At 63.2% G+C, this 22,281-nt stretch overlaps 5 protein-coding genes across 5 annotated transcripts; 1 reads left to right on the top strand and 4 right to left on the bottom strand.

Annotated features, from left to right (window-relative positions):
• Window positions 1–37: 37 nt before the first annotated feature.
• Window positions 38–2,373, bottom strand: CHLRE_02g115800v5 (uncharacterized protein). Its single transcript, XM_043059965.1, has 7 exons — window positions 2,295–2,373; window positions 2,006–2,068; window positions 1,670–1,847; window positions 1,327–1,421; window positions 1,090–1,169; window positions 759–879; window positions 38–525 (listed from the first exon to the last, which is right to left on the bottom strand). The coding sequence occupies exons 1-7, from the start codon at window positions 2,314–2,316 to the stop codon at window positions 287–289; spliced, it is 798 nt and encodes a 265-aa protein (XP_042927599.1). The 5' UTR covers window positions 2,317–2,373; the 3' UTR covers window positions 38–286.
• A 48-nt stretch (window positions 2,374–2,421) lies between these two features.
• On the bottom strand, window positions 2,422–6,273 carry CHLRE_02g115750v5 (uncharacterized protein). Its single transcript, XM_001699826.3, has 8 exons — window positions 6,123–6,273; window positions 5,746–5,926; window positions 5,404–5,511; window positions 5,152–5,244; window positions 4,848–4,988; window positions 4,463–4,595; window positions 3,925–4,185; window positions 2,422–3,796 (listed from the first exon to the last, which is right to left on the bottom strand). Exons 1-8 carry the CDS (start codon window positions 6,224–6,226, stop codon window positions 3,552–3,554), a joined length of 1,266 nt encoding a protein of 421 aa, XP_001699878.2. The 5' UTR covers window positions 6,227–6,273; the 3' UTR covers window positions 2,422–3,551.
• A 130-nt stretch (window positions 6,274–6,403) lies between these two features.
• CHLRE_02g115700v5 (uncharacterized protein) lies at window positions 6,404–8,189 on the top strand. The gene is made up of 3 exons (XM_043059964.1): window positions 6,404–6,556; window positions 6,644–6,706; window positions 6,989–8,189. Exons 1-3 carry the CDS (start codon window positions 6,509–6,511, stop codon window positions 7,049–7,051), a joined length of 174 nt encoding a protein of 57 aa, XP_042927598.1. The 5' UTR covers window positions 6,404–6,508; the 3' UTR covers window positions 7,052–8,189.
• Window positions 8,190–8,191: 2 nt separating this feature from the next.
• CHLRE_02g115650v5 (uncharacterized protein) lies at window positions 8,192–10,223 on the bottom strand. The gene is made up of 6 exons (XM_001699827.2): window positions 9,726–10,223; window positions 9,397–9,489; window positions 9,113–9,247; window positions 8,755–8,918; window positions 8,537–8,621; window positions 8,192–8,439 (listed from the first exon to the last, which is right to left on the bottom strand). The coding sequence occupies exons 1-6, from the start codon at window positions 10,041–10,043 to the stop codon at window positions 8,308–8,310; spliced, it is 927 nt and encodes a 308-aa protein (XP_001699879.2). The 5' UTR covers window positions 10,044–10,223; the 3' UTR covers window positions 8,192–8,307.
• A 1,124-nt stretch (window positions 10,224–11,347) lies between these two features.
• CHLRE_02g115600v5 (uncharacterized protein) lies at window positions 11,348–20,593 on the bottom strand. The gene is made up of 16 exons (XM_043059963.1): window positions 20,363–20,593; window positions 20,087–20,182; window positions 19,758–19,811; window positions 19,382–19,474; window positions 18,987–19,127; window positions 16,573–18,645; window positions 15,820–16,284; window positions 15,537–15,609; window positions 15,188–15,322; window positions 14,805–14,946; window positions 14,454–14,512; window positions 14,047–14,200; window positions 13,785–13,828; window positions 13,162–13,312; window positions 12,947–13,022; window positions 11,348–12,720 (listed from the first exon to the last, which is right to left on the bottom strand). Exons 1-16 carry the CDS (start codon window positions 20,549–20,551, stop codon window positions 12,232–12,234), a joined length of 4,434 nt encoding a protein of 1,477 aa, XP_042927597.1. The 5' UTR covers window positions 20,552–20,593; the 3' UTR covers window positions 11,348–12,231.
• Window positions 20,594–22,281: the final 1,688 nt, after the last annotated feature.

The following is a 22,281-nucleotide window of genomic DNA, read 5'->3' as shown; positions in this document are numbered from 1 at the left end:
GTCGGTCGGTCGGTCCGGAGGGGGGGTCGGGAGGTTTTGGGACATGGGGTCTGGAGGTTCAGTTCGTACCCCCCCCCTGTCCTGTTACACCAGTCAGGACACATCACTCTAAATAGTCACCATCACAAGGAACGCAACATTCCAATTTTACATAACGGCACTCGGCATTACTTCGGGATCACATGCGCCTCCGGACTCAAAGGGGCCACATGGACGCGTACCTACTTGATGCTCGATCACTCTGGCCAGCGGAGCCTCTATCTAACCTACCCACCTTGGCCCAACCCTACCCCAAATTGATCTCGGCACCGCCACTGCCACCGCCGCCGCCGCCCGTCTTGGGCAGGTACGGCATGAGCGCGTTGGCCAGGTTCTGCATGGAGCGCGTCTGCACGAACACAGTGCCGGGCCCCGTGAAGTTCGCCACCAGCCCCTCGCCCGAAATCACCGTGTTCCACAGCCCCCTGGCAGCCTTGGCGATGTTCCACTGCATGCCGCTGGTCCACGCCACGCAGTAGCCGTTGTCTGCGGGTACAAGAAATTGGGTGTGTACTTGAGGGCAGGGCTGCAGCCGTAATTTGCATGACAGAGTTGATGACACATGACGGGACACCAGCAAAGGCCCGCATGGCTTGAGTTGCTGGGCCTGTGTCCTGAGCAACAAGGCTGCGGAGACACAGAAACACTTAGCAGCAGCTAAGGCACCGTGAAGCAGCCCTCCCCGTCCTCTCCAGTGCGACGCCGCCCCATCCACTCACCAATCTTCCGCTTCTCGCCCGGCGCGAGGTCGTACCGCGTGATGGCGCCGTAGGAGCAGATGAGCAGCCGGCCGCGGCCGTTGGCCTCCATCACAAAGAAGCCCTCGCCGCCGCAGCAGCCCTGGGAGGAAAAGCGTGAGCCAGGTGGGTTTCGGATGCCTGGGCAGTGCGGGTCACGAGGAGGCAGTGCGACCAAGGCAGCACGTACGACACAAACCCGTTGCGCAACGCAGCACATCTGCTGACGGACTCCTGGGACGGGACGCGCGATGAGGTTGATGACGCTAGCTCGTGCATGACGGTGGTCCGCCTGCCCCGCCCTTGCACACACCTGCGCAAGGTCGAGCATCTTCACGCCGATGCTGACGCTGTGGTCACACGCCAGGTATCCGCCGGGCTGCACCACCCAGCCTGCACAACGGTAGAGACCATAATCACAAGGGCGCATCCTAGCAAGGCCACGTCTTCACCGCCCGCTCCGGCAGGGAGAGGCGGGGTGATTTTCTTTGACATTGATTCTTAATGGTTGAGGGTAAGAGATATGGATAGTAAGCAGTCAACAACGAACCTGGGCTACTGCCATCGAGGTGGAGCAACATCACCTCGCCAGGCACGGGCGGCGCGAGCAGCACATCGCCACGAGGACCCTGGCCAGGCTTGATCCTGCGGCAGCCGGTGCACATGCAACAGCGCAAGCGTACGGTACGGTACATGCCCTGCTGGCCCTGTGTCACCCCCAGGTTCTGTCACCCCCAGGTGCTGGTCACCCCCATCCATGCAGGTGCTGGTCACCCCCATCCATGTAGCCGCCAACCAGTCAACCTGGCTGCAGTCTCCCTGCTGTACGCTCACAAACTAAGCCTCACGCCTTGCCATGTCTAGAAGCCCAGCACACACAAACACACACTCACGAGTAGTGGCTGAAGAACATTGAGCCGCCAGCGCAGCAGCAGCGAAGCAGGGATGACCCTAGCCCGCCCTCCATCTTGGTGTCGATATCCACGTTGCCGCTCATGGTCACCATCACACTGCCCTGGCTCTTCAGCCCATCACTCTCGCCAATGGCGCACTCGACTGCCACGAAAGCGCCTGTGGCAAGCATGTGACGAAGTACGTGTGAAAGGCAAACGGGCACAACGTCGCGTACGGCTGCGTACGACTCCACACGGCGGGTGGCCACACAGGAGGTCCATTACTTCCCCGCTCGCTGTCGCCACACAAACCACTTAATGGACTGCCTCTCTTACCCTCGCATTTGAGTTTGTACTTCCCAGAGGGGTCAAAGTTGTTGTGCTGCTGAGCAGCCGCGCCTGTGGTGGGCGGCAGTGGGCCGGCAGTGTGTGCAAGGTGGGGTAGGCACTGAAGGCGCTGACTGCTGAGCCCCACATTAGCGCGCATACAACCTCCGGAGAACCAGTCTATGAAGCTCGTCCGCGACGCCGACTTCAACATTGCCCATTTGTAGGGTTCTTTCGTCCGATTGCAGGCCGTTCCGGCAACGTACAACTACTGATAAGTATCAAATAGATATCTCACCTTGGTAGAATCCCGTGTCCATGCTGACTGGCGCTGCGTTCACTAGAAGGGGCTGCCGCTCTGCTGGTTCCTTCAGCGCGGGCGGGCCGATGGCCGGATAGTTGCCAGCCGCAGCCATGGGAGCGTCAATTGAAAATATGTACCGTCACCTCGGCCAAAGCTGCTGACAACACTCTGCGCGGCCAATAACTTTTGCGCAAGCCCCAGCGCTGTTAACAAGTCCTTGCAAACTTAACACTGCAAAGTTTGTATAAATACAATTTGTGTAAATGTTCCGCGTTCACCACTTCGGGGAGAACTTTTGCCGGTACTCAACGACTACATCGGCTTCCCATGACACAGCTGCCGCCAGCGCGCCTGCTCGCCCACCCACTCGCCTCAGTGAAATTTGATGTGCAACCAAGTGCACGGCGGCCACACAGCCTGACTCTATGCCTCAGGCAGCTAGCGCAGGCTAGCGTCCGGACACTGTGATTTAGGCTTAGGACACTCGGGGACGCGCAGGGTAGCCCTTGCCACAGCCACTTTCCCGCTACTCGAACGGGCGTGCAACAGCCGCAGGGCTGCACAGTCCGCAACAGATCGACATCAACTGCTGATCATACCACGATGATACCCGCTGGTCGTAGCAACTCCACACCGTTACAGACATGCACGCTTGCGGCTTGCGTCTGTAATCCCAGCAGGTCAGCCGTCGGCAGTCGGCCAAGCCGGAGCTCAACCACGCGCAGCGGGGCTGCAAGCCAGTGCCACAATACGTGTGCCGGGACAGCGAAGACGACCGGTAGTGTGCGGGCCAGCAGGCTCCGAGCCCGGCCCAACGCACTACCAGTCCATCTGCCCCGCTCAGTGGCCGTGATAGCGCCAGCGCAAGGCGAGGGAGCGCGTGGGCCTGTTGGGGCTGGGCCACCCACCAGGCGGACAGCACTATGTTGACGGTGGTGAACTGAGCGGTCGGGTGCCAGCAGGGCCCGCGCCGCCGCGAGTGCGTGGCGGATGCCGAGCCCATGGCAGCCGCATGGACGCCGTGCGGGCGGGCCCGCAGGCCATCCAGGGGAGGATCGAAGCTGGTGCTGAGGGCGCCGGCTCCGTTAGGCTGGTGTAGCGCTGCTGCCTGCATCAAGGCGCCAGCTCCACCAGTCGCAATGTGGCTGGCAAGCCGATGCAGCCCCACCGCCGTCTCGCCGTTCTGCTTTGGTCGATGCTCCCCATCTCCAACCGCAGTATGCTGTTCCTCGTCTTTCCCGTTTACGCGCATCACAAGTAGTCACCCGGCAGCAACGGCCCGTCATCGCCCACACCGCCGCCGCTGCTGCGAGTGCCGTTGGGCCGCCAGATACGACCGCCGCCGTTGCGGCTGCCGCCGCCGCACTTGGTAAGCCGCGACTCAATGGCCTCCATCGCCGTCAGCGGGTAGTTAGTCACCAGCGCGTCCACACCTACGTCCAACACCGCCCGCAGCACCTCCGCATGGTTGATGGTCCAGGCGTACAGCTGCTTGCCTGTGCGCATGCAAGTGTGCAGCAGAGCGTGTGCGTGGTCATGAGCGCCCTGCAAGGAGCTTGCGAAGCCACGCAAGCCTGTTGGACGCACCACCCTGCCCCCACCTGCGCTTCAATGCTACACACACCTGCGCCGTGCAGTACGTCCAGGAGCTGCGGCTCCACCATTGCGAAGTGCACACCGACCACCGCCGGCTGCACGTACACGCTGGTCGGCTGCCGCGGTGCCCCGCCACTGCCACTGCCTAGTGCGCCCGGTGCCTGGTCCTGACCGCGCAAGTGGCGCGGCGAGGGCGCCGCCGTCGGCCCGCCAAAGCGCAGCGGGTGGTGCATGCCCAGCTGGCGGCTCTCCTCCGTCTCGTTCATGACGATGTAGCCGGTGCGTTGGCCTGCACGAAGGATGCAGTGAGCAGTGCAAGCGTGCCGGGTTGGCATCTTGGTGATGCAGCCAGGTGCAAGCAGGCCGCAGTCCGGCAAATCCATTCGAGCGCGGTGCCGTCAGTCGTCAGGACCCATGCCTATAAGCCTGGTTGTGGCAATCGACATGGCTCTCCGCGACAATGCAAAAAGCCTCGGTCTTTCACCGCGCCGGGACCTCAACGCCCCACTCCCTCTCGGTCTCTCCCCACCCGCCTGTCCAGTCCAGGCCGACGCGCTGCCACGCACCTGGCGACAGCTCCAGTACGCGGCGCACCACGCGGTCGCTCTTGGCCCAGATGAGGCAGTTGGTGCAGCGGGTGGCTGATACCAACCCCACCAGCGCCTCCGCCATGGCCAGCTCGTCGGTTGGCTGGCCAGACTGAGGTGCGGGGCGCGAAGCGCACACACAGCACGTGAGAGTGATGAGACGCACACGTGTCCTTGTTTGTAAGTAAAGGTTGCACGCAGATGTGCGGGATGAAGAGCCGGTTAAGACTCTAGGATACGCCGCGTGCACTTGACTCGATCCGACACGAAACTCACGAGGCCCAGACAGTGCAGCACCACATCCCCCCCGTCACATGCACACACACATACACACACATGCAGGACGTGCTTACGGGAGTCGCACCTTGTCATTGTAGTCCTTGACATCCAGAGTCACAACATCCACGAACGGCGAGGTTAGCTTGACCGCCTCCTCCACACTCATCACGTATTCACCGCTGGGCCATTGCAGAGCCAGCAGCTCTGACGATGGCAGGTCCCCCACCTGGCACAGCGCAAGGAGTGTGCGGGCAGACCAATTATAACAGATGCGTGTTATCCAAGCACCCTGTCTCCTGTCCTGCCCAAACTCAGCTCGAAAGCGTACAGCGCCAGTCCGACGTGCTCAGTGCGCAGCCTCCTGGCCTGCCTGTCCTGTGTGTCCGCACCTGCACGCCCTTGCGGCTGCCCCCCAGCAGCTGCGCCAGCTCACGCACGTGCATCACAACCAGCACGCCGTCCTTGGACATCGCTGCGTCAATCTGTGGTGCGCGCCGTTGGCAAGGTATGCATACGCGATGCAGCACGCCGTGGAGGTGCATGTGGTGGAATGTTGGAGTGTTTCACAGCAGCATTAGGCGCCCAAAAGGCAGCAATGCGGGATTCACGCGGCTGGGGACACCTGCCGTTGCATGGCTCACCTCCACGCAGTCTGCCCCTGCCGCCAGGGCATTTCGGAAGGCGGAAACCGTGTTGGGCGGTGCGTGCGTGGTGTCACCACCATGCGCGCACACCATGGGCGGCCGTATCTGCGTACGGAGTTAAGCCGGCAGTGCATGGGTCGGAAGGTATGGGCATGGACCTGGGAATCGGTCCATGTTTGACCCCAACAACGCAACCGTTTTGCCGGCACGGCTGATCGGCAAAACCACGGTTGTGTAGGTGCCAAAGCTTGCTTTCAGTCCTTGGTGGCCAAATGCGTCGCGCAACACCCCGGTTGCCGTATGCGCCCGCGTGGCGCCTTCGGCTTGCCAATGACCCACCCGGCTGCAGAAGCTCTGGCTGGGTGGCGCCAGCAGCGCCTCGCTTTCCGCCGCGCGCTTCTGGCTCTCCGGCAGCTGTGAGCTCCACCACCACGCCCCAAACATCATCGTGCCCGCCGACATCGCAACCGCGGCCACCAGCAGCCGCCATAGCCCGCCTCGAGTGGCGCGCTGGGTATGCCTGCAAGGTGTACTCACGAGGTGTACTGCTGCACCTTTGCACCTAGTATTGCCCTCACACGCTGCTACGTTCCCGCCCCACACCGTCTGCCAGGTCTAAGCAACACGCTCGTTGTCTTGTTGCCCAGTTCCAGCCTCCTGGCCCTTCTGGTATTTCCAGCGAAGTGGCTGTTGCTGCGGTTGTTGCGGTGTCCTACCTCCTGCCTGCATCTCCACGAGCATTGAAGGGTATGCTCGTTACTATCTCGATATCCCGTGGCCTGCTGCCCGAGCCGGGAAGAGGTAATCGAATTGTCGCCATCCTCAAGACCGCGACAGCTGTGCGGAGTGTGGCTAGTGCATTGTTTCACGAGCTCTCTAAGTGCGCATCTGTAACTTTGCATAAGCCAAGAACCTTTAGCCGTTCCGCCAGATTGCCAATTGCTGTTTCCACTGGACACTGGTCATTTGCTGGAAGCCAGGCACTTCCCTGCAATATCTTTTATCATAGCTGTATTACGTTTGAGCTTACTACAGTACTCGGCCTTGCCGCTTTCCCAATACATCGCTCGCTCCATTTCCTTCTGTAAGGCGCAAAGCACAGATGGCGAAGGCCCAGCAAGTGGTCTCACCGTTTGAGAAGGCCATGATGGTACGTGCGGTGTTGTAAGGACTAGCTGCTTGCGGAAGGTTCTGAAACCCGATTCTGGCCGTCACTGTCTAACCGCTGCTGGTGCAGGTCATCGTTGGCATTATTACGGGCATCGTTGTGGGCTACTGCGTGATGGAGACTGCGGAGGCGGTCAGTCTGTCTCAAGGCGGGGGGGGGTGTGGCATGGAGGTGGCACGCTTAGTGGCGGGAAGCGGGGTGCTGGCACGAACTGAGGGTGATGCTTGCGACACGGTGACTTAAAATTGGCCAGTGCACGGGCTGCAAACCCTTACGTTCTCAGGGGCAAAGCTGTGAGGCAGACGCATGCACGTGCCGAAGTGCCCAGGTGCAGTGCTAACAACTGAACCGATCCCGTCAGCGCTTGCAGTACCAGGCAGTACCTAAGCGTACACTGTGCCTGCGCACTCACAGGTATTCGCTGCCAGCGATACAACCTTCATCAACCAGCCCGGCCACGTGGGCGGGAACATCTAAGCGCGAACCCTTGGTCGCGTCCTTCACGGACCTATGGAGCACAGGCAGCAGCTAGCCACATGGGCACACAGCCGTCGTGCCGTGCCGCTACTGCGCGTCTGCGGGCTCCACCGCGGCCGCTGCTGTTGCCTCCGGCGCGAGGCCCTGCTGCGCCAGTGCATTGGCGGCTGCTCGCCGCAGCAGCGCTTGCTGGGCTGCAGGGACGTCGCCGGCCAGCCACTGCTTCATGGCACTGGCCTGCAGCGCGCGGCCAAAGGAGAAAGACAGCGCCCAGGGCCTGCGTGCGCGTTGGGGATGGGGACACCAGATGGGGAGGTGGGAAGTTTGCGAAGGTTTGAGTACAGGTAGTGCAGCAGGCAGGCACAGACGCGTGGGCGGTGTGGGTAGTATAGCGAAGTAGACGAGGACCCGTGACGAGGACGCAGAAGTGACGATTTTCGACTGCGGGAGCAGTCATCGTAGCTAGAAGAGCATCTGTAGCACTTGTCGTGATGACAGGGCCTTGGAACGCTCTGGCAACAAGCAAGTGGAAGCACCTGCGGGCCAGCGCCCACTCACAGCGGCTTGCCGGCGGCCCTGCGCTCGGCGGCCAGTCGGCCCAGGGCCGCCATGTGGGTGGTGGCCAGCTCCTCGCTCTGGCCGCCAGACAGGAAGACGACACCCGGCAGGGCGCGAGGCACGGTGCCCAGCAGCACGCGCAGCGTCACCTGCGCCACCTGCGGGGTGCGGCGGTGGTGGGCAGTGCGGTGAGAGGAGGCGGCAGGGCAAGGGATGGGGCGAGGTACAGTTCGCAGAGTGGCGGCGGTGATGTGCAATGGAGTGTGAGCGTGTTCCGCGCTACGGTATAAGGGTGACCAGGGAGGGCTAGTTGCTTGGTTGGCATGCAGCGTGAACGCTGAGAGAGTACTATGCCGATAAGAACCAGTGCATGTTGTGAGCATTATTGTGAGCATATAGTCCGGTAATGGACCACATGCGTGCGTCTGCGTGGATGCATCAGGGTGTGGGTATTGTTGTGGGTGTGCAATGGTCTGTTGGGTCTGGTGTGTTATCAGCAGGAGCATGCAAGTGCTTGGCATGACATACAGAATTGTTACAGGCGATCGCCGAATCCCGTGTGTAAGCACTTGATACTGAGAGAGAGCGGCTTGCAGGGTTACTCATGCCAGACTGATTATGCCACCGCCACCATGTTTTGTACTGCGTCTTCGTGTCTGTGGGTTACTGGAAATGGTGAAAACAACCCATCGATCAGATCAACCCACCTGCTCGGGAGTGGCCGCCATGACGCTGCTGCTGCCGGGCGTCACCATGGCCACCTTGAGCAGCACCGCACCCACGTCCACGTCGCCGCGCTTCTTCAGAGCCCGGAACACGCCGCGAAGCACCTGTCCCGCACACGGAGGTGCCGCCGGGGCGGGTGCCACACTTTTACACTTAATCAACAGCAACGCTCGCAACGCTGTGTGCCGACTGCCGACTGACCCGGGCGGATGCGTTGGCGGCTCTGCTCAGGTCGTGGTCACCGTCCGCCAGCACCTCGGGCTCAATGATGGGCACCAGCCCGCACCTGTACAGCACAACGTCCAGAGGCGGGCAGAGACCGAATGAAGGCACGCCGTAACCCACCGTGCGCCGCAACTTGCCAAGGTGCGGAAGTTCCATTGACACGACGCGCCGACCGTACCCCAAGGTGCACTCACTTTTGCGCCGCCGCAGCGTAAGATGCCAAATCCTTTGAGTTGCGTCGGATAGCGGCTTTGCTGGGGGTGTGGGCGCCCGCGCGGAACACGGCACGCCACTTGGCGAACGACGCGCCGTGCTTCGTGTGGAAGGTGGTGCAGCGGCCAGCCAGCCCCCCGAGCCCCTGCATGAGCGCGATGAAGAACGGGCGCGAGGTAACAGACAGAGGCCGTATCACACATTGCTGCATACCGGGCTACATATGGCGCAGACCTGACCTTCCACCTCGCCCCTTCGGCCCCGTTTATCCCCGGCTAGTCGCCGGGCTGACACCTTGCTCCCAGCATCCGCCCTTGCCACGGCGCCCTAGCTGCTGACCCGTGTGTGCAGCTCGCCGGCCTGCTTTGGGCCCATCGGCGCAGTGCCGTTGTCCAGCTTGATGCCGAGCAGCACACCAGCGGCGCGCGCGGCCTGCAGGTCCGCGGTCTGAGCAAACGTCTCCTCGTGCAGGATCTGAATCAGCCAGGCGGCGGGGACACGTGTATGGTCTCATCAACGTGCAGGCGCCGTCGCCCTCGCTAGCATTAGGCGGGATTGGGAAGGCAAGTAACACGGGCAAGGAGCTCGCAGGGTGCAGTTTGCTTCTGATACCGTGTGCTCACCACGCCAGAGATGTGGGTCGCGAGTCCAGGGGTTGTGAGCAAGATGCGGCGCCACGTCTGGCGCAGCGTAGGCTTGTTCGGGTGGCCCGCAAGCTGCGCATTGGTTCAAGCGACCGCATAGGATTAGAAGCACATTAACATATTGCACAGCAGCGCATTTGGGCAAAACGCGAGAACACGCCGCGTCGTGTCGTGGCAGCCAAGCGCAGGGACGTCAGTGAGCCGATGCAAGGAAGAGTGTAGGGTGCCACCAGGTCGATATGTCGTCCACGCCCAGGGGGAACCCGTTACGTAACCAAATACCTTTGTGTGCCCTGTGCCCTTCTCACTCTGGCGCCGAAGGTCGTGGGGCTCTCGTCCGCTGCTAGGATGCCCTTCTCAGGGTGAAGCAGCTGCGCCGCAACCGCACGCAGTGCAGGTATGGCTGCTGCATACTTGCCAGGGCCCCGGACATTCCCCGTGTCTTCCATATTCTGAATCATATATGCAGCAAAGATAGCCGCTGCGCCTATGAGCACCGCGACGAAGATGGCCGCGGGTGTCCGGCTTGCCTCCCGTGGGGCCGCGTCCGACTTGCCTCCCCTCTTGTTCACGGTGGCGCGCGACGGCCCCGCCGCACCGGCTGCATCCGACCCGTCCCTCGACATCCCGCTGTGCTTTTGAGCTATCAAATGCTCACTGTCGCTTATTCGCAGCTTGTCCCATACGGGTGATCGCGAGTGCAGAGGATTGCGTGTTTCGATGCTGCGCAGCGGGCGAGCTGAGATCGGAGAACCAAGTTTAGTTAGCTTATACGGGAAGTTTGAATAGTGCTTGTAAGTAACAGCAGTAATCTGCTGCGGGGCCACCAAGTCTTGCCAAGTCATACTCCCCAGTCGACGAGCGCATGACCCATCCTCCTTCGACCATTGCCCATCAGTTCCCGCCGTACCCCGATGCATCCAGTGACCTTATACCCCCCTCCTTACCAGGTGACCCATAGCACCAATTCCCTGCACCTCCCGAGGCAACGCAACGATTGCAATGCACCCATCCCCGCTGCTCCACCGCCGCCATCAAACCCGCCACCGCCACTCACGTCCGGTCAACCTGCCTTGAACCCTGTCCCATCGCCAACCTGCCTTGAACCCTGTCCCATCACACACTCACGTCCGGTCACTCCGGTGCGCCGCCATCCCTCATGACGGCGCCTCCGATCCCCCCTCAAGTCACCCGCCTCCTCGCAGCGCAGGGGTCGTATCTTGTTTTGGGGGTAATGTCTAGCTCCAGACAAAAACGGCCGGGTGGCCGCCGTCTTTTGTCTGGGCACATGGCGGTTTGGGGGCTTCACCATAGGAATTGAGACAAAACCCGCCCCAAACCCGGGCCAACAAAGTCTCGCCCCAGACATTAGCCCCCGGGAGGAATGTCTAGGAAACGGCCAAAATGGCCAATTAATGTCTGGAGACATTAAGATAGGAGCCCTGTCGCAGCGGCCGCCCCGCTCCCTCCTCCAGGCACACATCGCAACCTCGGCTATCCCATGCTCAGTTGCCCATGCGTATGCCTGCTTCCTGTTGTGCTGGTGCGCCAGCACCTCCCCGCTGGTCTGGTCATCTGGTGCACTCCCAAACCTGCCCAAACATGCAGGCATTGCCCGACTGGCCCTTGGGAGCCGATCTCTGCACTAACCCGCAATCTCGACGTCCGAGTCACTCTCCTCCACGAGACCACGACCACCATCACCACATCATCATGCGGCAATGCCAGCAGGTCATTGTCCAGCGGCTGGATCAGTGGGTCCTGCGCCTGCGGCTTTCGTTGCGGCTGCAGCAGCGCTTGCACAGCGCTGAGCCGCCGGCAGTCCAGCGCACGCGGTCCACAGCCTCCCTGCGGCACCGCGGTACTGCGGTAGCGTGCAGGCGCCTGGTCCCGGTGGGCGGTGGCCTAGGCTGTGTCCCTGCGGAAGTCGTCAGCGTCCCGTTTACATGAATACATGTGTGTCCCTGATGTCTGTGTCCATCGTTTCCAAACGGCCCAATTGCCAAACCTCCTAGAAGCTTCGGCGGTGCCTTGCCGCTGCAGCGCGGGGCTGGCACCACGCCTTCCACTGCCCTGCAGTGCCAACGCAGCTCCTTCGCAGTATCGCATCCATGGCCACCTACCGTGCGTAGTAATTGCATATTGTTGTAGCCGCACGCTGTTGTCACCCACGTATGCGCTGGCATACGTGTACCCACATTGTACCGCGCGTAACCTGACTACCCTCATAGGAGCCTATGCACGCCTACCTAAAACTCTCGTTCCACACATGGCGCAATGCACGCACTCATAACCACCTCTCACTCCACTCTTCAAGCTCCATGTCCCTCCATCATACCTGACTAAAATGGTGCATGTAAGCCTGTAATCCCCGCCCCCGGGCCAGCTTACTTCCAATCCCGCTCTTATCAGAGCAACAAAATCGGATTGGCAGCTGAGGCCTGAAAGTCAGAGGTCTCGTGCCTACAGTCGAAAGGGGGAACGCACGACACCACTCGGCCTCCCGGACATCGCGGCTGTTGATTCGGATGCAGATTATTCCCATCTACCCCACAGTTGCAGCGGGGAAAGCCATCACGCTGTACGTGGTGCATGCGCACGGCCTGCCATCGTGAGTGCCCCTGAGTACCCATGGACCCTTCGCAAATGTTGCGCACCTTGACTGCATGCACAGCTGGCGTACGATATGCCTAATGCCAGCACATGTACCAGGTACGATAAATAAATCCAATGTAAAAGTTGCAGGGCGTCTGCAATTCAGCACCAGCGGTGCCGGACTACAAAACAGTTGCGCGGCAGCATCCCACTGCGCGCCTATCGGGGCGCTGGCGCGCCGCCAAAGCCGCCCGCCACACTGCCGCCGCCCGCAAACCAGCCGGCCGCAGGTGACGGCAGTGACCCAAACAGCGCCGCAGGCGCCGCAGCGCCCGGCGCCGCCGCCATGGCCGCACCGGGCACCGGCACCGGCACCGACATGCTGCCCACTGGCTGCACTCCCTGTCCGCCCATGCCCGTGCCCATGCCCGCGCCCGCAGCCATGCCGTACGCAGCACCGACCGTGGCGGGTACGTGATGGTACGACTGGTACGGGGTGCCGTACACTCCGAGTGGCGGCGCCTGGGCCATGTGGGTCGGCGCCGCCATCCCGGCGGCTGGCGGCAGGTCGCTGTTGGCGGCGGCCTCGCGTGCCGCCGCCGCCGCCGCGTCTGCCGCGGCGGTGGCTCCCAGCGGGTAGGGCATTGGGTAGTCCATGGGCGTGTGCATGCGCAGCTCTGTGTACTCCACACCGTACTTGTCCATGGTCTGGTGGTGGGAACGTTGCGGTTGGCGGTGTTGGTTGCGTGTAACCATGTCGGAGTTCCATTGTTTGAGCAGCGGTGCGCAGGCAAGCAGACTGAGCCAAGAGGGTGGGCGGCAGGCTGACCGGGCAGTTGGCGGGCCTAGGTAATATGTGCTTTGGGCAGCGAGCGCGTGGGTGTTGGCCGGGACATGTGGCCGGGCGCGAGTGGCTGTGCCGGCTGGCACCCACCTGGCGTATGGCCCGCATGATGCCGTGGCGCGCGTTGGCGATGCGCTTGTGCGCCGCTGACAGGTTGAACTTGTACCTGCGGGGATGGGTGTGCGGGCGACAGCGGCGTTGTGCACGTGTGCACCACATGTGACTAAATACCGACCCACCACACACTTCGGTCTAACCCTCCCTCCCCTTGCTTCACATGGGAATGGTACACACATCCGCCCCACCTGTGGAAGGTGCGGATGATGACCTTGTTGGGGCGCTCAATGCCATGGAACACAGCCAGGAAGCCGTAGCCGGCGTCATACTCGCCCGGGGTGGCGCGGATCACCTCCAGCGCCGCGTCGGTGAGCGCAGTCAGGATGGAGGGCGGCGTGGCTGCAGGCGGCATGGGCATCAGGCGCAGGTTGAATGGATTGAAGGATCGATGATGATTGAGAGGTGTTGATGCGTGCACAGTGCAGGGCAGCGCCGGTGTCTGCAGACGCCCCACAGCTGTTCAGAGAAAGTATACTGGCATGGAGTGCTGGATGGGGCACTGACGCTTCTTATGCCGCAGTTGCTGCTGGTAGTCGCTGATGTGTCGCTAAATTAGCTCATAATATGAAGCCGTCCGCCCTTTACCAGCGGTTTGTGTGGACCACTTAATTTGGCTGATTGCTTCGTGCAAAGCCGTGTGAGACTCCTGACGGCCGCGGGGGACCTTTCTGACCCGGGACCGGCCCCATCCCGGTCATAAACATGGACGAAGCATCATGGCACACCACCGTGGATCCCAGCAAGCACCGGCCATGCCCAAATCACACAGTGAATACAGCCCCGCCCGCGTGCCCCGGCCCCCCAAACCTACATAGGTCCACGGCGATGTAGTTTTGCTCAATCTTCCAGTCCGACCTGCAGTGCCGTAGGACATGGCAGTGCCATAGAACACAGCAGCAAAGAGTTTGGCGGATTTCGCTTGAGTTTGAGCAGGAGTAGTGGATGCCATGGCCCTGCAGCTCGCAAGACGCGTAGATACCACAAGCACACCGCCCCGCCCGGCTCCGCCCCGCCCCGCTCCTTGCCCCCCGGCAGCAGCACCTGGCCTCGCGCTTGCAGTGGACACCACTCGCCTGGACAGGTTGGTGAATCGCGAGGACACGAGGCGGGTTAGCGGCAGTGTGACGAGCTCGCCGTCGGTGCTTTTCTTGACGCGCAGGTAGAACAGATTGAAGTCCTGCACGATGCCCATCACGCGCCAGCCGGGAGCCTCCTCAATCACCAGCTCTGTGTGGCCGTGTGAGCAGCGGGCGGGCGCGCGATGGGCGATGGTTGACGTTGCGCGAGGGCGGGATTCACGGCGGGTGTGTGTGGGCGGCGGCAGAGTTGAGGTTGGAGGACGGTCAGGTGTGCGGGAGATGGCTGACGGCGTGTACGTGCGGTCATAAGGGCGGGATGCATGGCAGGCATACACGGTACACGGGCAACCGACACAGAGGACGAGGCAACTAGGGTGCGTCATCGCCACGCACGCACGCACCTTCGCCCACGTCGAAGGCCTGCTGAACCAAGATCAGTACGCAGCCCGTCAGCACGTTCCTGCAGCGGGGGCAGCGGGTGGACTGGGATGGGGGTGTGGTGGGCCGTGCGCACGGCGGAAGCTAACTCACTGTACATGCGGGACGACCCCTAACGTACAGGATTCTGCAACATCAAGTTGTCGACCATGTGCCGGCATTCTCGCGCCTTGGGCTCACGTTTGCAGGTGGGGTGCCACAGGCCGCAGCCATCCCGTGAGCAAGCCAGCCGCCAGGCCGCCCGTAGCATTCCTCGCCACCAGCAGCCCCGCAGCCGCCTTCCCACTGGCCTAGCGCCCCCACCGCCCACCCACCTGATCTGCTCGCTGAATATGAGTGAAACCACCACCACATAGGCGGTGAATATGTCCAGCGTGTTTTTGGTGCTGCCGCCGCCGCCGTTGAAGAACCGCGCCACGTCCAGGATCACCAGGTACACCACCGGCAAGAAGATGCCTGCGCGCGCAAGTGCAGGAGCGTGAACGGACAGCGAGCGGTGGGTGCACCGGTGCAGCGCTGTACGGATGCAAGCCGGGTGGTGGGGCGCCCGGGCGTCAGGTGGCTGGTTGGTGCTGTGCGCAACGTGTGCTTTGTCAGGTGGCAAAAAGGACCGGGTCGAGCGGGCCACCATATATGGCTACGACGGCGTGCGGCTGTATGTGTGCAACGAGCATGGCTGTGTGCGGCGGGCTCTCACCGTTGATGATGCCGATGAAGCTGCTCTGCAGCGAGCGCGTAAGCCGACGCACCGCCTGCACCGTCAGCGCCATGGAGCGCTCCTGCTGCAGGAAGGTCGTCACGGCCGCAGTCACCTCGTCAAACGTCAACAGGCCTGCGCGCGTGTGTGCGGACGGACAGGAGGGGCAGGTTGCGTGTGATGTCGGCACAGGAGCTCGAAGCAGCACAAGAGGAGTGGGTCGACGGAGCACGCGCGCCATGCGATTTGCCTCGGTTGAAGAGCCTAGGCGCAGGTGCAGGTACACGTGTGAAGGGTCGTTTTAACCATTCCCAGCAAGCAAGTAAGATGTGGGGGGCCCAAGACGCACCGTCCTTGTTTGTGTCCAGCGCCTCCCATGCGGTCTGGCGGTCGCGCTCGCGAGGGAAGATGTGCAGGAAGTCCTGTTGGGCGGTGGGAGTGCGGTGGCGGGGACGGTGGGAGGGCAGGAATGGGGGGGGGGGGGTGCGGCCAAAACAACCAAAAGACTGGTGCTGCGGCTGGAACACACCGCACACATCCAACCAGCGCCGGCGGCCCCCGCCATCACCAATCTGTGGCCTGCACGCATACCGCAGTTCAATCCGGCCGCACACATCCGCACCCGCACCCACCGTGGGCTGCATGGCGTCTCCGTCCGGGGCCACGCACTCCCACACCGCCTCCGCGAAGCACTTGGCCAGCGCGGGTATGTCCGAGTCCGACAGCTGGCCCAGCAGCGCCAGCACCTCATCCAGCAGCGCGCGCGGGTTGACCATCTCGCGGAAGCGTGACTCACGGATCGCGTGCAGCCGCTGCCGCACCGCACTGGACCGCCCGCCACTGAAACCGCCGCCGCCGCCGCCACCGCCAGTCATCGACACGCGTTGCTGCTGCTTGGCGAAGCCGGCGAGGTGCACGGCGCTCTCGCCGGCGCCGGTGAGGCTGCTGCCGCGCGTGTTGCCGCGGCTGAGCAGCTCGCTCTGGTTGCTGGTGCGCACGCCGGTGGCGGCTTTGCCGCCGCTGGGGCCGTCGAAGCCGTAGCCGTAGCTGGTGCAGTTAGGCATGGTGACGGCGTTGGGCGGGTTGCGCTGTCGCTCCTGCGGTTCAGACCATGGGCGGCCGTAGGGACAACATTGGGATTCAGGTGTTCGTGGCGCGTGCATTGCGTTCAGCGCAGCCACGCACGCACGCACGCACGCGGATCCTCCTCACCACAGGGCACACGGCCCTCCCCGCCCTGGTGCCCAGGCTCCCCCTTCTCCTTTCCAACTTCCCCCCTTCATGCCGCAACACCCTCCCAACGACGCCACATGCGACCCCACAACCAACCTGCGCCCGCGTTCTCGCAACCACCATGACCAACATGCCACTGCCTAACAACGCACCCTCAGCCAGGCAAACACCTCCAGCGCCGCGAGGAGGGTACGGCGCACGTGCAGCAGGTCCGACTCCCGCAGGCTGCTCAGCGCGTGCTGCAGCGAGGCAGCGCTGCTGGCGCTGGAACGCCGCCGCTGCCGCCCCAGCCCCTCCCCGGAACAGCTGCCCACGCCGGCGCTGCTGTAGCCGCCGGCACTGCTGTAGCCGCCGCCGCCGCCGCCGCCGCCGAGGCCGCCTCCGGCCTGCGAGTCCGCTGCCGTCAGCTGCGATGCTGCCAGCGACGCCTCGCGGCCATCACATACCACCGTATCGCCACCGCCGCCGCCAGGGCCGCCGCTGGTGATGGGCACGCCCAGGTCCAACAGCGAGGCGGTGCTGCAGTCACCCACCGCGTTGCGGCTGCCGCCGTGGCCCAGACCCCTGCGGCCGGGCGTGTCGCGGCTGCTGCTGCGTGCTGTGCTGGCGCCCGCGCCCGCGCCGTAGAGCCCAGCGCCGGAGTCGCCCTCCACGAACGTGTCTGCATCCGTGTCCCCGTCTGTGTCTGTGTCCACGCCGCCCTCGTCGTCACCCACCCGGCCCGCCTCCTCGCCGACCTCCCTCGCGGACGGCGGCAGCACAGCCGCACACGGCTGGCGCGCGCCCGCAGGCCCCGGCCCGTCCCCCACCCCGCCCACGCCGCCTTGCGGCAAGCTCTTGCGGCTGCCGGCCACGGCTCCTGCTGCGCCCAGCCCGCCGCCGGTCCCGGGCCTGCTGCTTGGGCCTGCCTGGGCCGTGGGCTGCGGGGCCGCGGGCGCCGGGGCCCCCGCTCTTGAAGGCAGCAGGGGCTCAGCTATGGCTTGAGACGACGGTGCTGACGAGGCAGTGCCGCCGCCAGGCCCGCCCACTGCGACAGCTGGCGCCGGCACACCTGCCTGCCCCAGAGCGCAGGCACCGGCGCCGGCGCCTTGCCCCGCCGACGCCGACGAGGCCACCACGGCCACGGACCGTGCAGGACCAGCAGCTGCAGCCTTCGCGGGCGTGTCCTCCTGCGCGCTGTGCGTTCGCCGGTGAGCCGCCTTCAGCCCGCCACGCCGCGGCCCGCCGCCCCGACTGGCGGTCTCGCCAACCGCCCCCGCTGCCACCGTTGCGGCGGCGGCACGGGCGAACGGTGACATCCCCGGAGCCGCCGGCGTAGCCGCCGGTGGCGTGGCCACCGCACCCGCGGTCGCGGCCGCCACACCCAGGCGGTCGAGGTGGCTCGTACTACTGGAACCAGGTATGGGCCGGCGCCGGGTGGGGTGCGGCTGCTGTGGCTGATGCGACTGCTGTGGCTGCTGCGAGTGCTGGGGGTTGCCATGGCCCTTACCAAACACTGCGCCCAGCACGGCATGCACGCCCATACGGAGCCTGCCGCCACGGCCCTCCTCCACGCCACCTGAGTCACCGCCATCGCCAGGACCGCCCTTCTCTGCGAACGCGACTGCCTTGGTGTTCCCGGAGCGCGTCACTTCCATCCCGTCTGCGGCTGCGCCGTCAACCCTGTCGCTGCCGAGGACAATGCCAACGCCATTTTCCGATCTACGTGGCGGCACGAAGGCATCTGCGACCGCCTTGGCCGCCGCCGTGCCGCTGCCAGCGCACATTTTTATTGGAGAGCCTGCTGCATCTTGTGCCGCTGCTGCCCATGTATCCGCAGCACCCGCGCCCTTGCCGCCGCAGGCGCCGTCGGCGTCTGCCGCAAACAGGCCCTGCGCCAGCTGCTCAGCCGGTGGCAGGTCGTCTTCGCCCAGCACGCCCCGGCCCGCGGCGTTCTTTTCCATGCTGCGCTTTGACACTAAAAGCAGCGTTCGATGCCGCTTGACCTGCTGCCGCCGAGCGAACGGCGAGAGCCCAGGCTTTGGAGGCGCATCGCCGCTACCGCCAACGCCGGTGCCCGCGTGCCGTGGCGCGTTGGCGGGGCTGTGCCAGTGGTGCTTGTGGTGGTGTTGGCTGTGGCTGTGACTGTGGTGTGTGCCGTCCGCCGAGCTGCCGTACATGGCATCTAGGTAGTCGTCCTCCGCCCGGATGCGGTCCCGAATCAGGCGGTACATGACGTATTCATGCTGCGAGTTACAGATTGGATTGAATTGGAATGGAGCGGAGTGTAGTGGAGGGACGTTCCGAGAGACAGGTCATGAGGTTAGTGAGGCACGTGTGTCTGTGCATCGGAGGGGTACGAGGTAGCTGTCTGACAGTGCGACTGGCTACTGAGCACCGCTCCCTGCAAGCCCATGCAGCGGCCACCTCCACCACTCCTCTAACCCGCCCCGCCCCGCCCGGCACTGCCCTGCAGCCGTACATCGCACACCACCCCGCGCACACACACACACATACACGCGCGCGCGCTTTGTTTTGTTATGTTTACAACACACATACACACACACACACACACGCACACGCATACCTGCAGCGCTGAGATGATCTTGGCCCGGCTGTTCTCCGAGTAGAGCGACAGCACCACCCCGTTGGCCACCAGCATCACCAGCACACACACGCACATGAACAGCAGCCAGCACAGCAGCAGCCGCTCCACCCAGTTCTCAGCCTGGTGCGGGGCGGGCGGGGCGCGGAGGAGGCAGACGCCACGTCAGGCAACAGCTGGGTAGCGGAGCGAGGCACGAACGCGACAGCCAGACTGACGCGACCTGGCAGCAGGCAGCTGCACAGCTCGCGCACTGCTTGAGACGTCCAAATCGTATCAGGCGTGAGCAGCCGCAGCGCAAGCCCGCCTTTCATCCGGGCGGGCAAACGCAGCGCGTGCGGGCACGCCCACCCGCCCACACCGGCCCGCCCACTTACGGAGTTGTGCGGCTGCGGCGGCACCCCATTCACGGTGGCTGCCTTGAACAGTTCCGTGAACACGACATAGTCCGACACCGAGTTGAGCCACCACTGCACACACCAGCGGCGGCGCCGCGTCAGGAGCGAGTATGGTGCCGCGCGGAGTCAAAGCAGCTCAGCAGGTCTCACAGGCGCAACACGCTGCGGGGTGCTAGTTGACGTGTGCACACAGCTGGTCTGATCTGCTCCACATGCGTATCGTCCTAGCCACTGCATACCGCCGCCACCAATGGTACCGGCACGCGTCCCTGCCCGCAGTGCTCGGTGGAGGCCTGCCGTAGGGTACCGTGGTACCGCCCCGGCCCCGCCAGGGCCCCGCCTGCCCCTTGCTCACCTTGATCATCAGGTGGGAGGAGGGAAGCATCACCAGCCGCAGGAAGAACCGCAACTGCAATGCGACGGGGCGGGCGCAGGGCGACGCGCCAGATTGGCGCGTGTGGGCGGAAGGGAGCACAGGCGGCGCTGTTCTCCAGAACATGGCCCACGCGCTAGAAGCGAGGCTAGCTTCCCACATTGGTTAACCGGTTTGGCCCCAGTAATGGCTGTCCTAAGGGTTGTGTTGCCTGGAATGGGATCTAGCAGTTGGGCTCTTTGCCGCTTTGTAGTGTCCCTGAGAAGACCGGCTGGTCCCCGGTCCGTAGGGCCGCGTGCGGTACTCCGCACCTCCAGGTAAGTGACCGCCACGTCGGTGAGGACGCTCCAAACCAGGATGCCCACCGCCACGCCACCCGCCCAAAACAGCCACCGCAACCCATTGCCCTGCGAGGTCGTGTGGGGGCAGCAGTGCAGTCAGCGGTCGCAGGGTCACGTGCAAGCGTGCCCTGAGCCTGGAAACGTGTGTGTTTCGCGTGAGCGCCGTCGACAAAAGTTCGTGCTCTGTGGTCCCACCCGGCCCATTCGCCATTGCCCTATTAAACAGCCTGTTCGCCAAGCACGCACTGGGATGTTGATGCCAAGGCCGTCGAGCAACCCCGCCGTAAGGAGTAATGCAAGGCCAGCCAACGCCAAAGATCCAAGAAGTGGGCTAAATGATACGTGGAGATGTGATGCCACAATCTCTGCCTTCTTCGTGGCCTTTTCTGCCAAGGTCGCTAACGAAGACTCGGTCTTCTCCTTTCTCCTGCCCATTCTTCCAGGCATAAGATGGCTCGACGCTATTTTGTTATCATCTGAGGTTATTCGCGGACCTAAATAGCACGCAGAATTTGTGGCGAGCTTGTCAGGGGGGGTAGGAAACACTGGGCAACACTTAGACCCCATGCCCGCGAAATTCCCCGGCACCCCCCTTCACGAGACGACCGGACCCCCCACGGACAAAACCTTGTTGTTTAGGGTTACATCCCCTCTATTTTATACCAAAGTGGTGCCAATCGACTCCTCTTGACGAGCACTATCACGCTGTGCCGTCAGCGGTCCTGTTTTGAGACTTTGGTCACACGCGGGATCCTATCCGATGACATCGCCTCGACCCAGCCCACCCCGCACTCAACTCTCTGCCGTGTGACGATTGGACAGATGCATCAACAGCCTTGTTAGACGTGGATTCATGCGCACCAGCGCTAGAGAGCCCAGCCGTGTCAGTGCGCGTGTGTCGAATGTGGGGACATGTGCCGACTTACTTGTCCACGCCTGGACGCGCAACTTGGCCTTCCCACGCTTTGTTTGTGCTTATTACGGCAGAACGTGCTCATATGAGCCTTGTAGTGCTGTGTTTGGCCCCTAGTTCTGCTTGTGCGGCGCTTCCCGAAATCCGCCAGGATGGGCTCCCGAAACCCGACGGACCCCCAGGACCGACCCCCCAACTATGGCGGCCCAGAATTACCAGATACCCCGTGACAAAACTGAAAGCACGTACATAGTGCTCTCCTAAAGCCCTGTAATATTGAGCATGGGGTAAGAACATGAGCTTTCTACCCCCCCGCCCCTGAGCTTTTCATGCTGGAGCTTGCTTGCTTTCCTTGAACCGTGTGATAGAGCAACACTTCGTGGAATCGCGCACAATAGGATAGCGTGTCCGGGCGGCAGCTCGCAATCGCGCGTGCCCACTCTGCCAGTCTGCCCCCCATTGCCATCCCTATGCTGGGGCTGTGCATGCAAGTTTGCGAGGAGTGTGGGGGTTAGGACTGTGGGGAGGAGGCTGCCACAGCAGGGGGCCGTGTCCGCGCTTTGCGAGGCAGGGCTTCGTGGTGGCGTGCACTGCTGACGTACAGCACTGTGCCTGCCGCATGCACACACACATACACACGCACATGTACAGGGCTTGCTGGTGTCTTAGCTGGCGGAGCTCACGGAGCTGACGCGGCTGGGCCTGCAGTGGAGTACGGCGGAGCTCAGCAGATAGAGGGCTGGCGGTTGTCGGCAGGCGCGAGTAGGAGTGGGCAATTGGGCGCGCACGTGTGTGGGAAGCTGTGACGGAGTATCGCGGAGCACGGTGGAGGCTGACGGTTGGCGCGGAGCGCGAGTGCAGGGGTGCGTAGTCACGCGCGCGCCGTGGGCGAAGCTGCGTGTTAGCTGCGTGTTAATTCAGGGAGGCGCATGGGGCTGACCCAGTTTCCATAAGCTGACTCCGGCGGCAAACGGTTTCGCACGGTTGGCTTGCCCCTTGCGGTCGTATCGAGTCCCGTGTCGAAGACAAAAAGTGTGGAGAGCCAGGGCAGGGGGGAGGCGGACCACGGGAGGTGAAGGCCAGGGGAGGTGGGGGCGGACGGAGGTGTAAGAAATAGTATGCAGGAGTGAGGAACAAAGAAAGAGAATCAGCGCGCACAGTAGCGAGCACGAGGGACAGGGATAATACTCAGTTCCGATGATGCCAGTCGAAGGCGCCTGGGACCAAGCCTGGGACGGAAACTCGGAAAGTA

This window comes from Chlamydomonas reinhardtii, chromosome 2 (genome assembly GCF_000002595.2).
Source record: "Chlamydomonas reinhardtii strain CC-503 cw92 mt+ chromosome 2, whole genome shotgun sequence".
NCBI lineage: Eukaryota > Viridiplantae > Chlorophyta > Chlorophyceae > Chlamydomonadales > Chlamydomonadaceae > Chlamydomonas > Chlamydomonas reinhardtii.
This window is presented reverse-complemented; position numbering and strand designations above follow the sequence as displayed.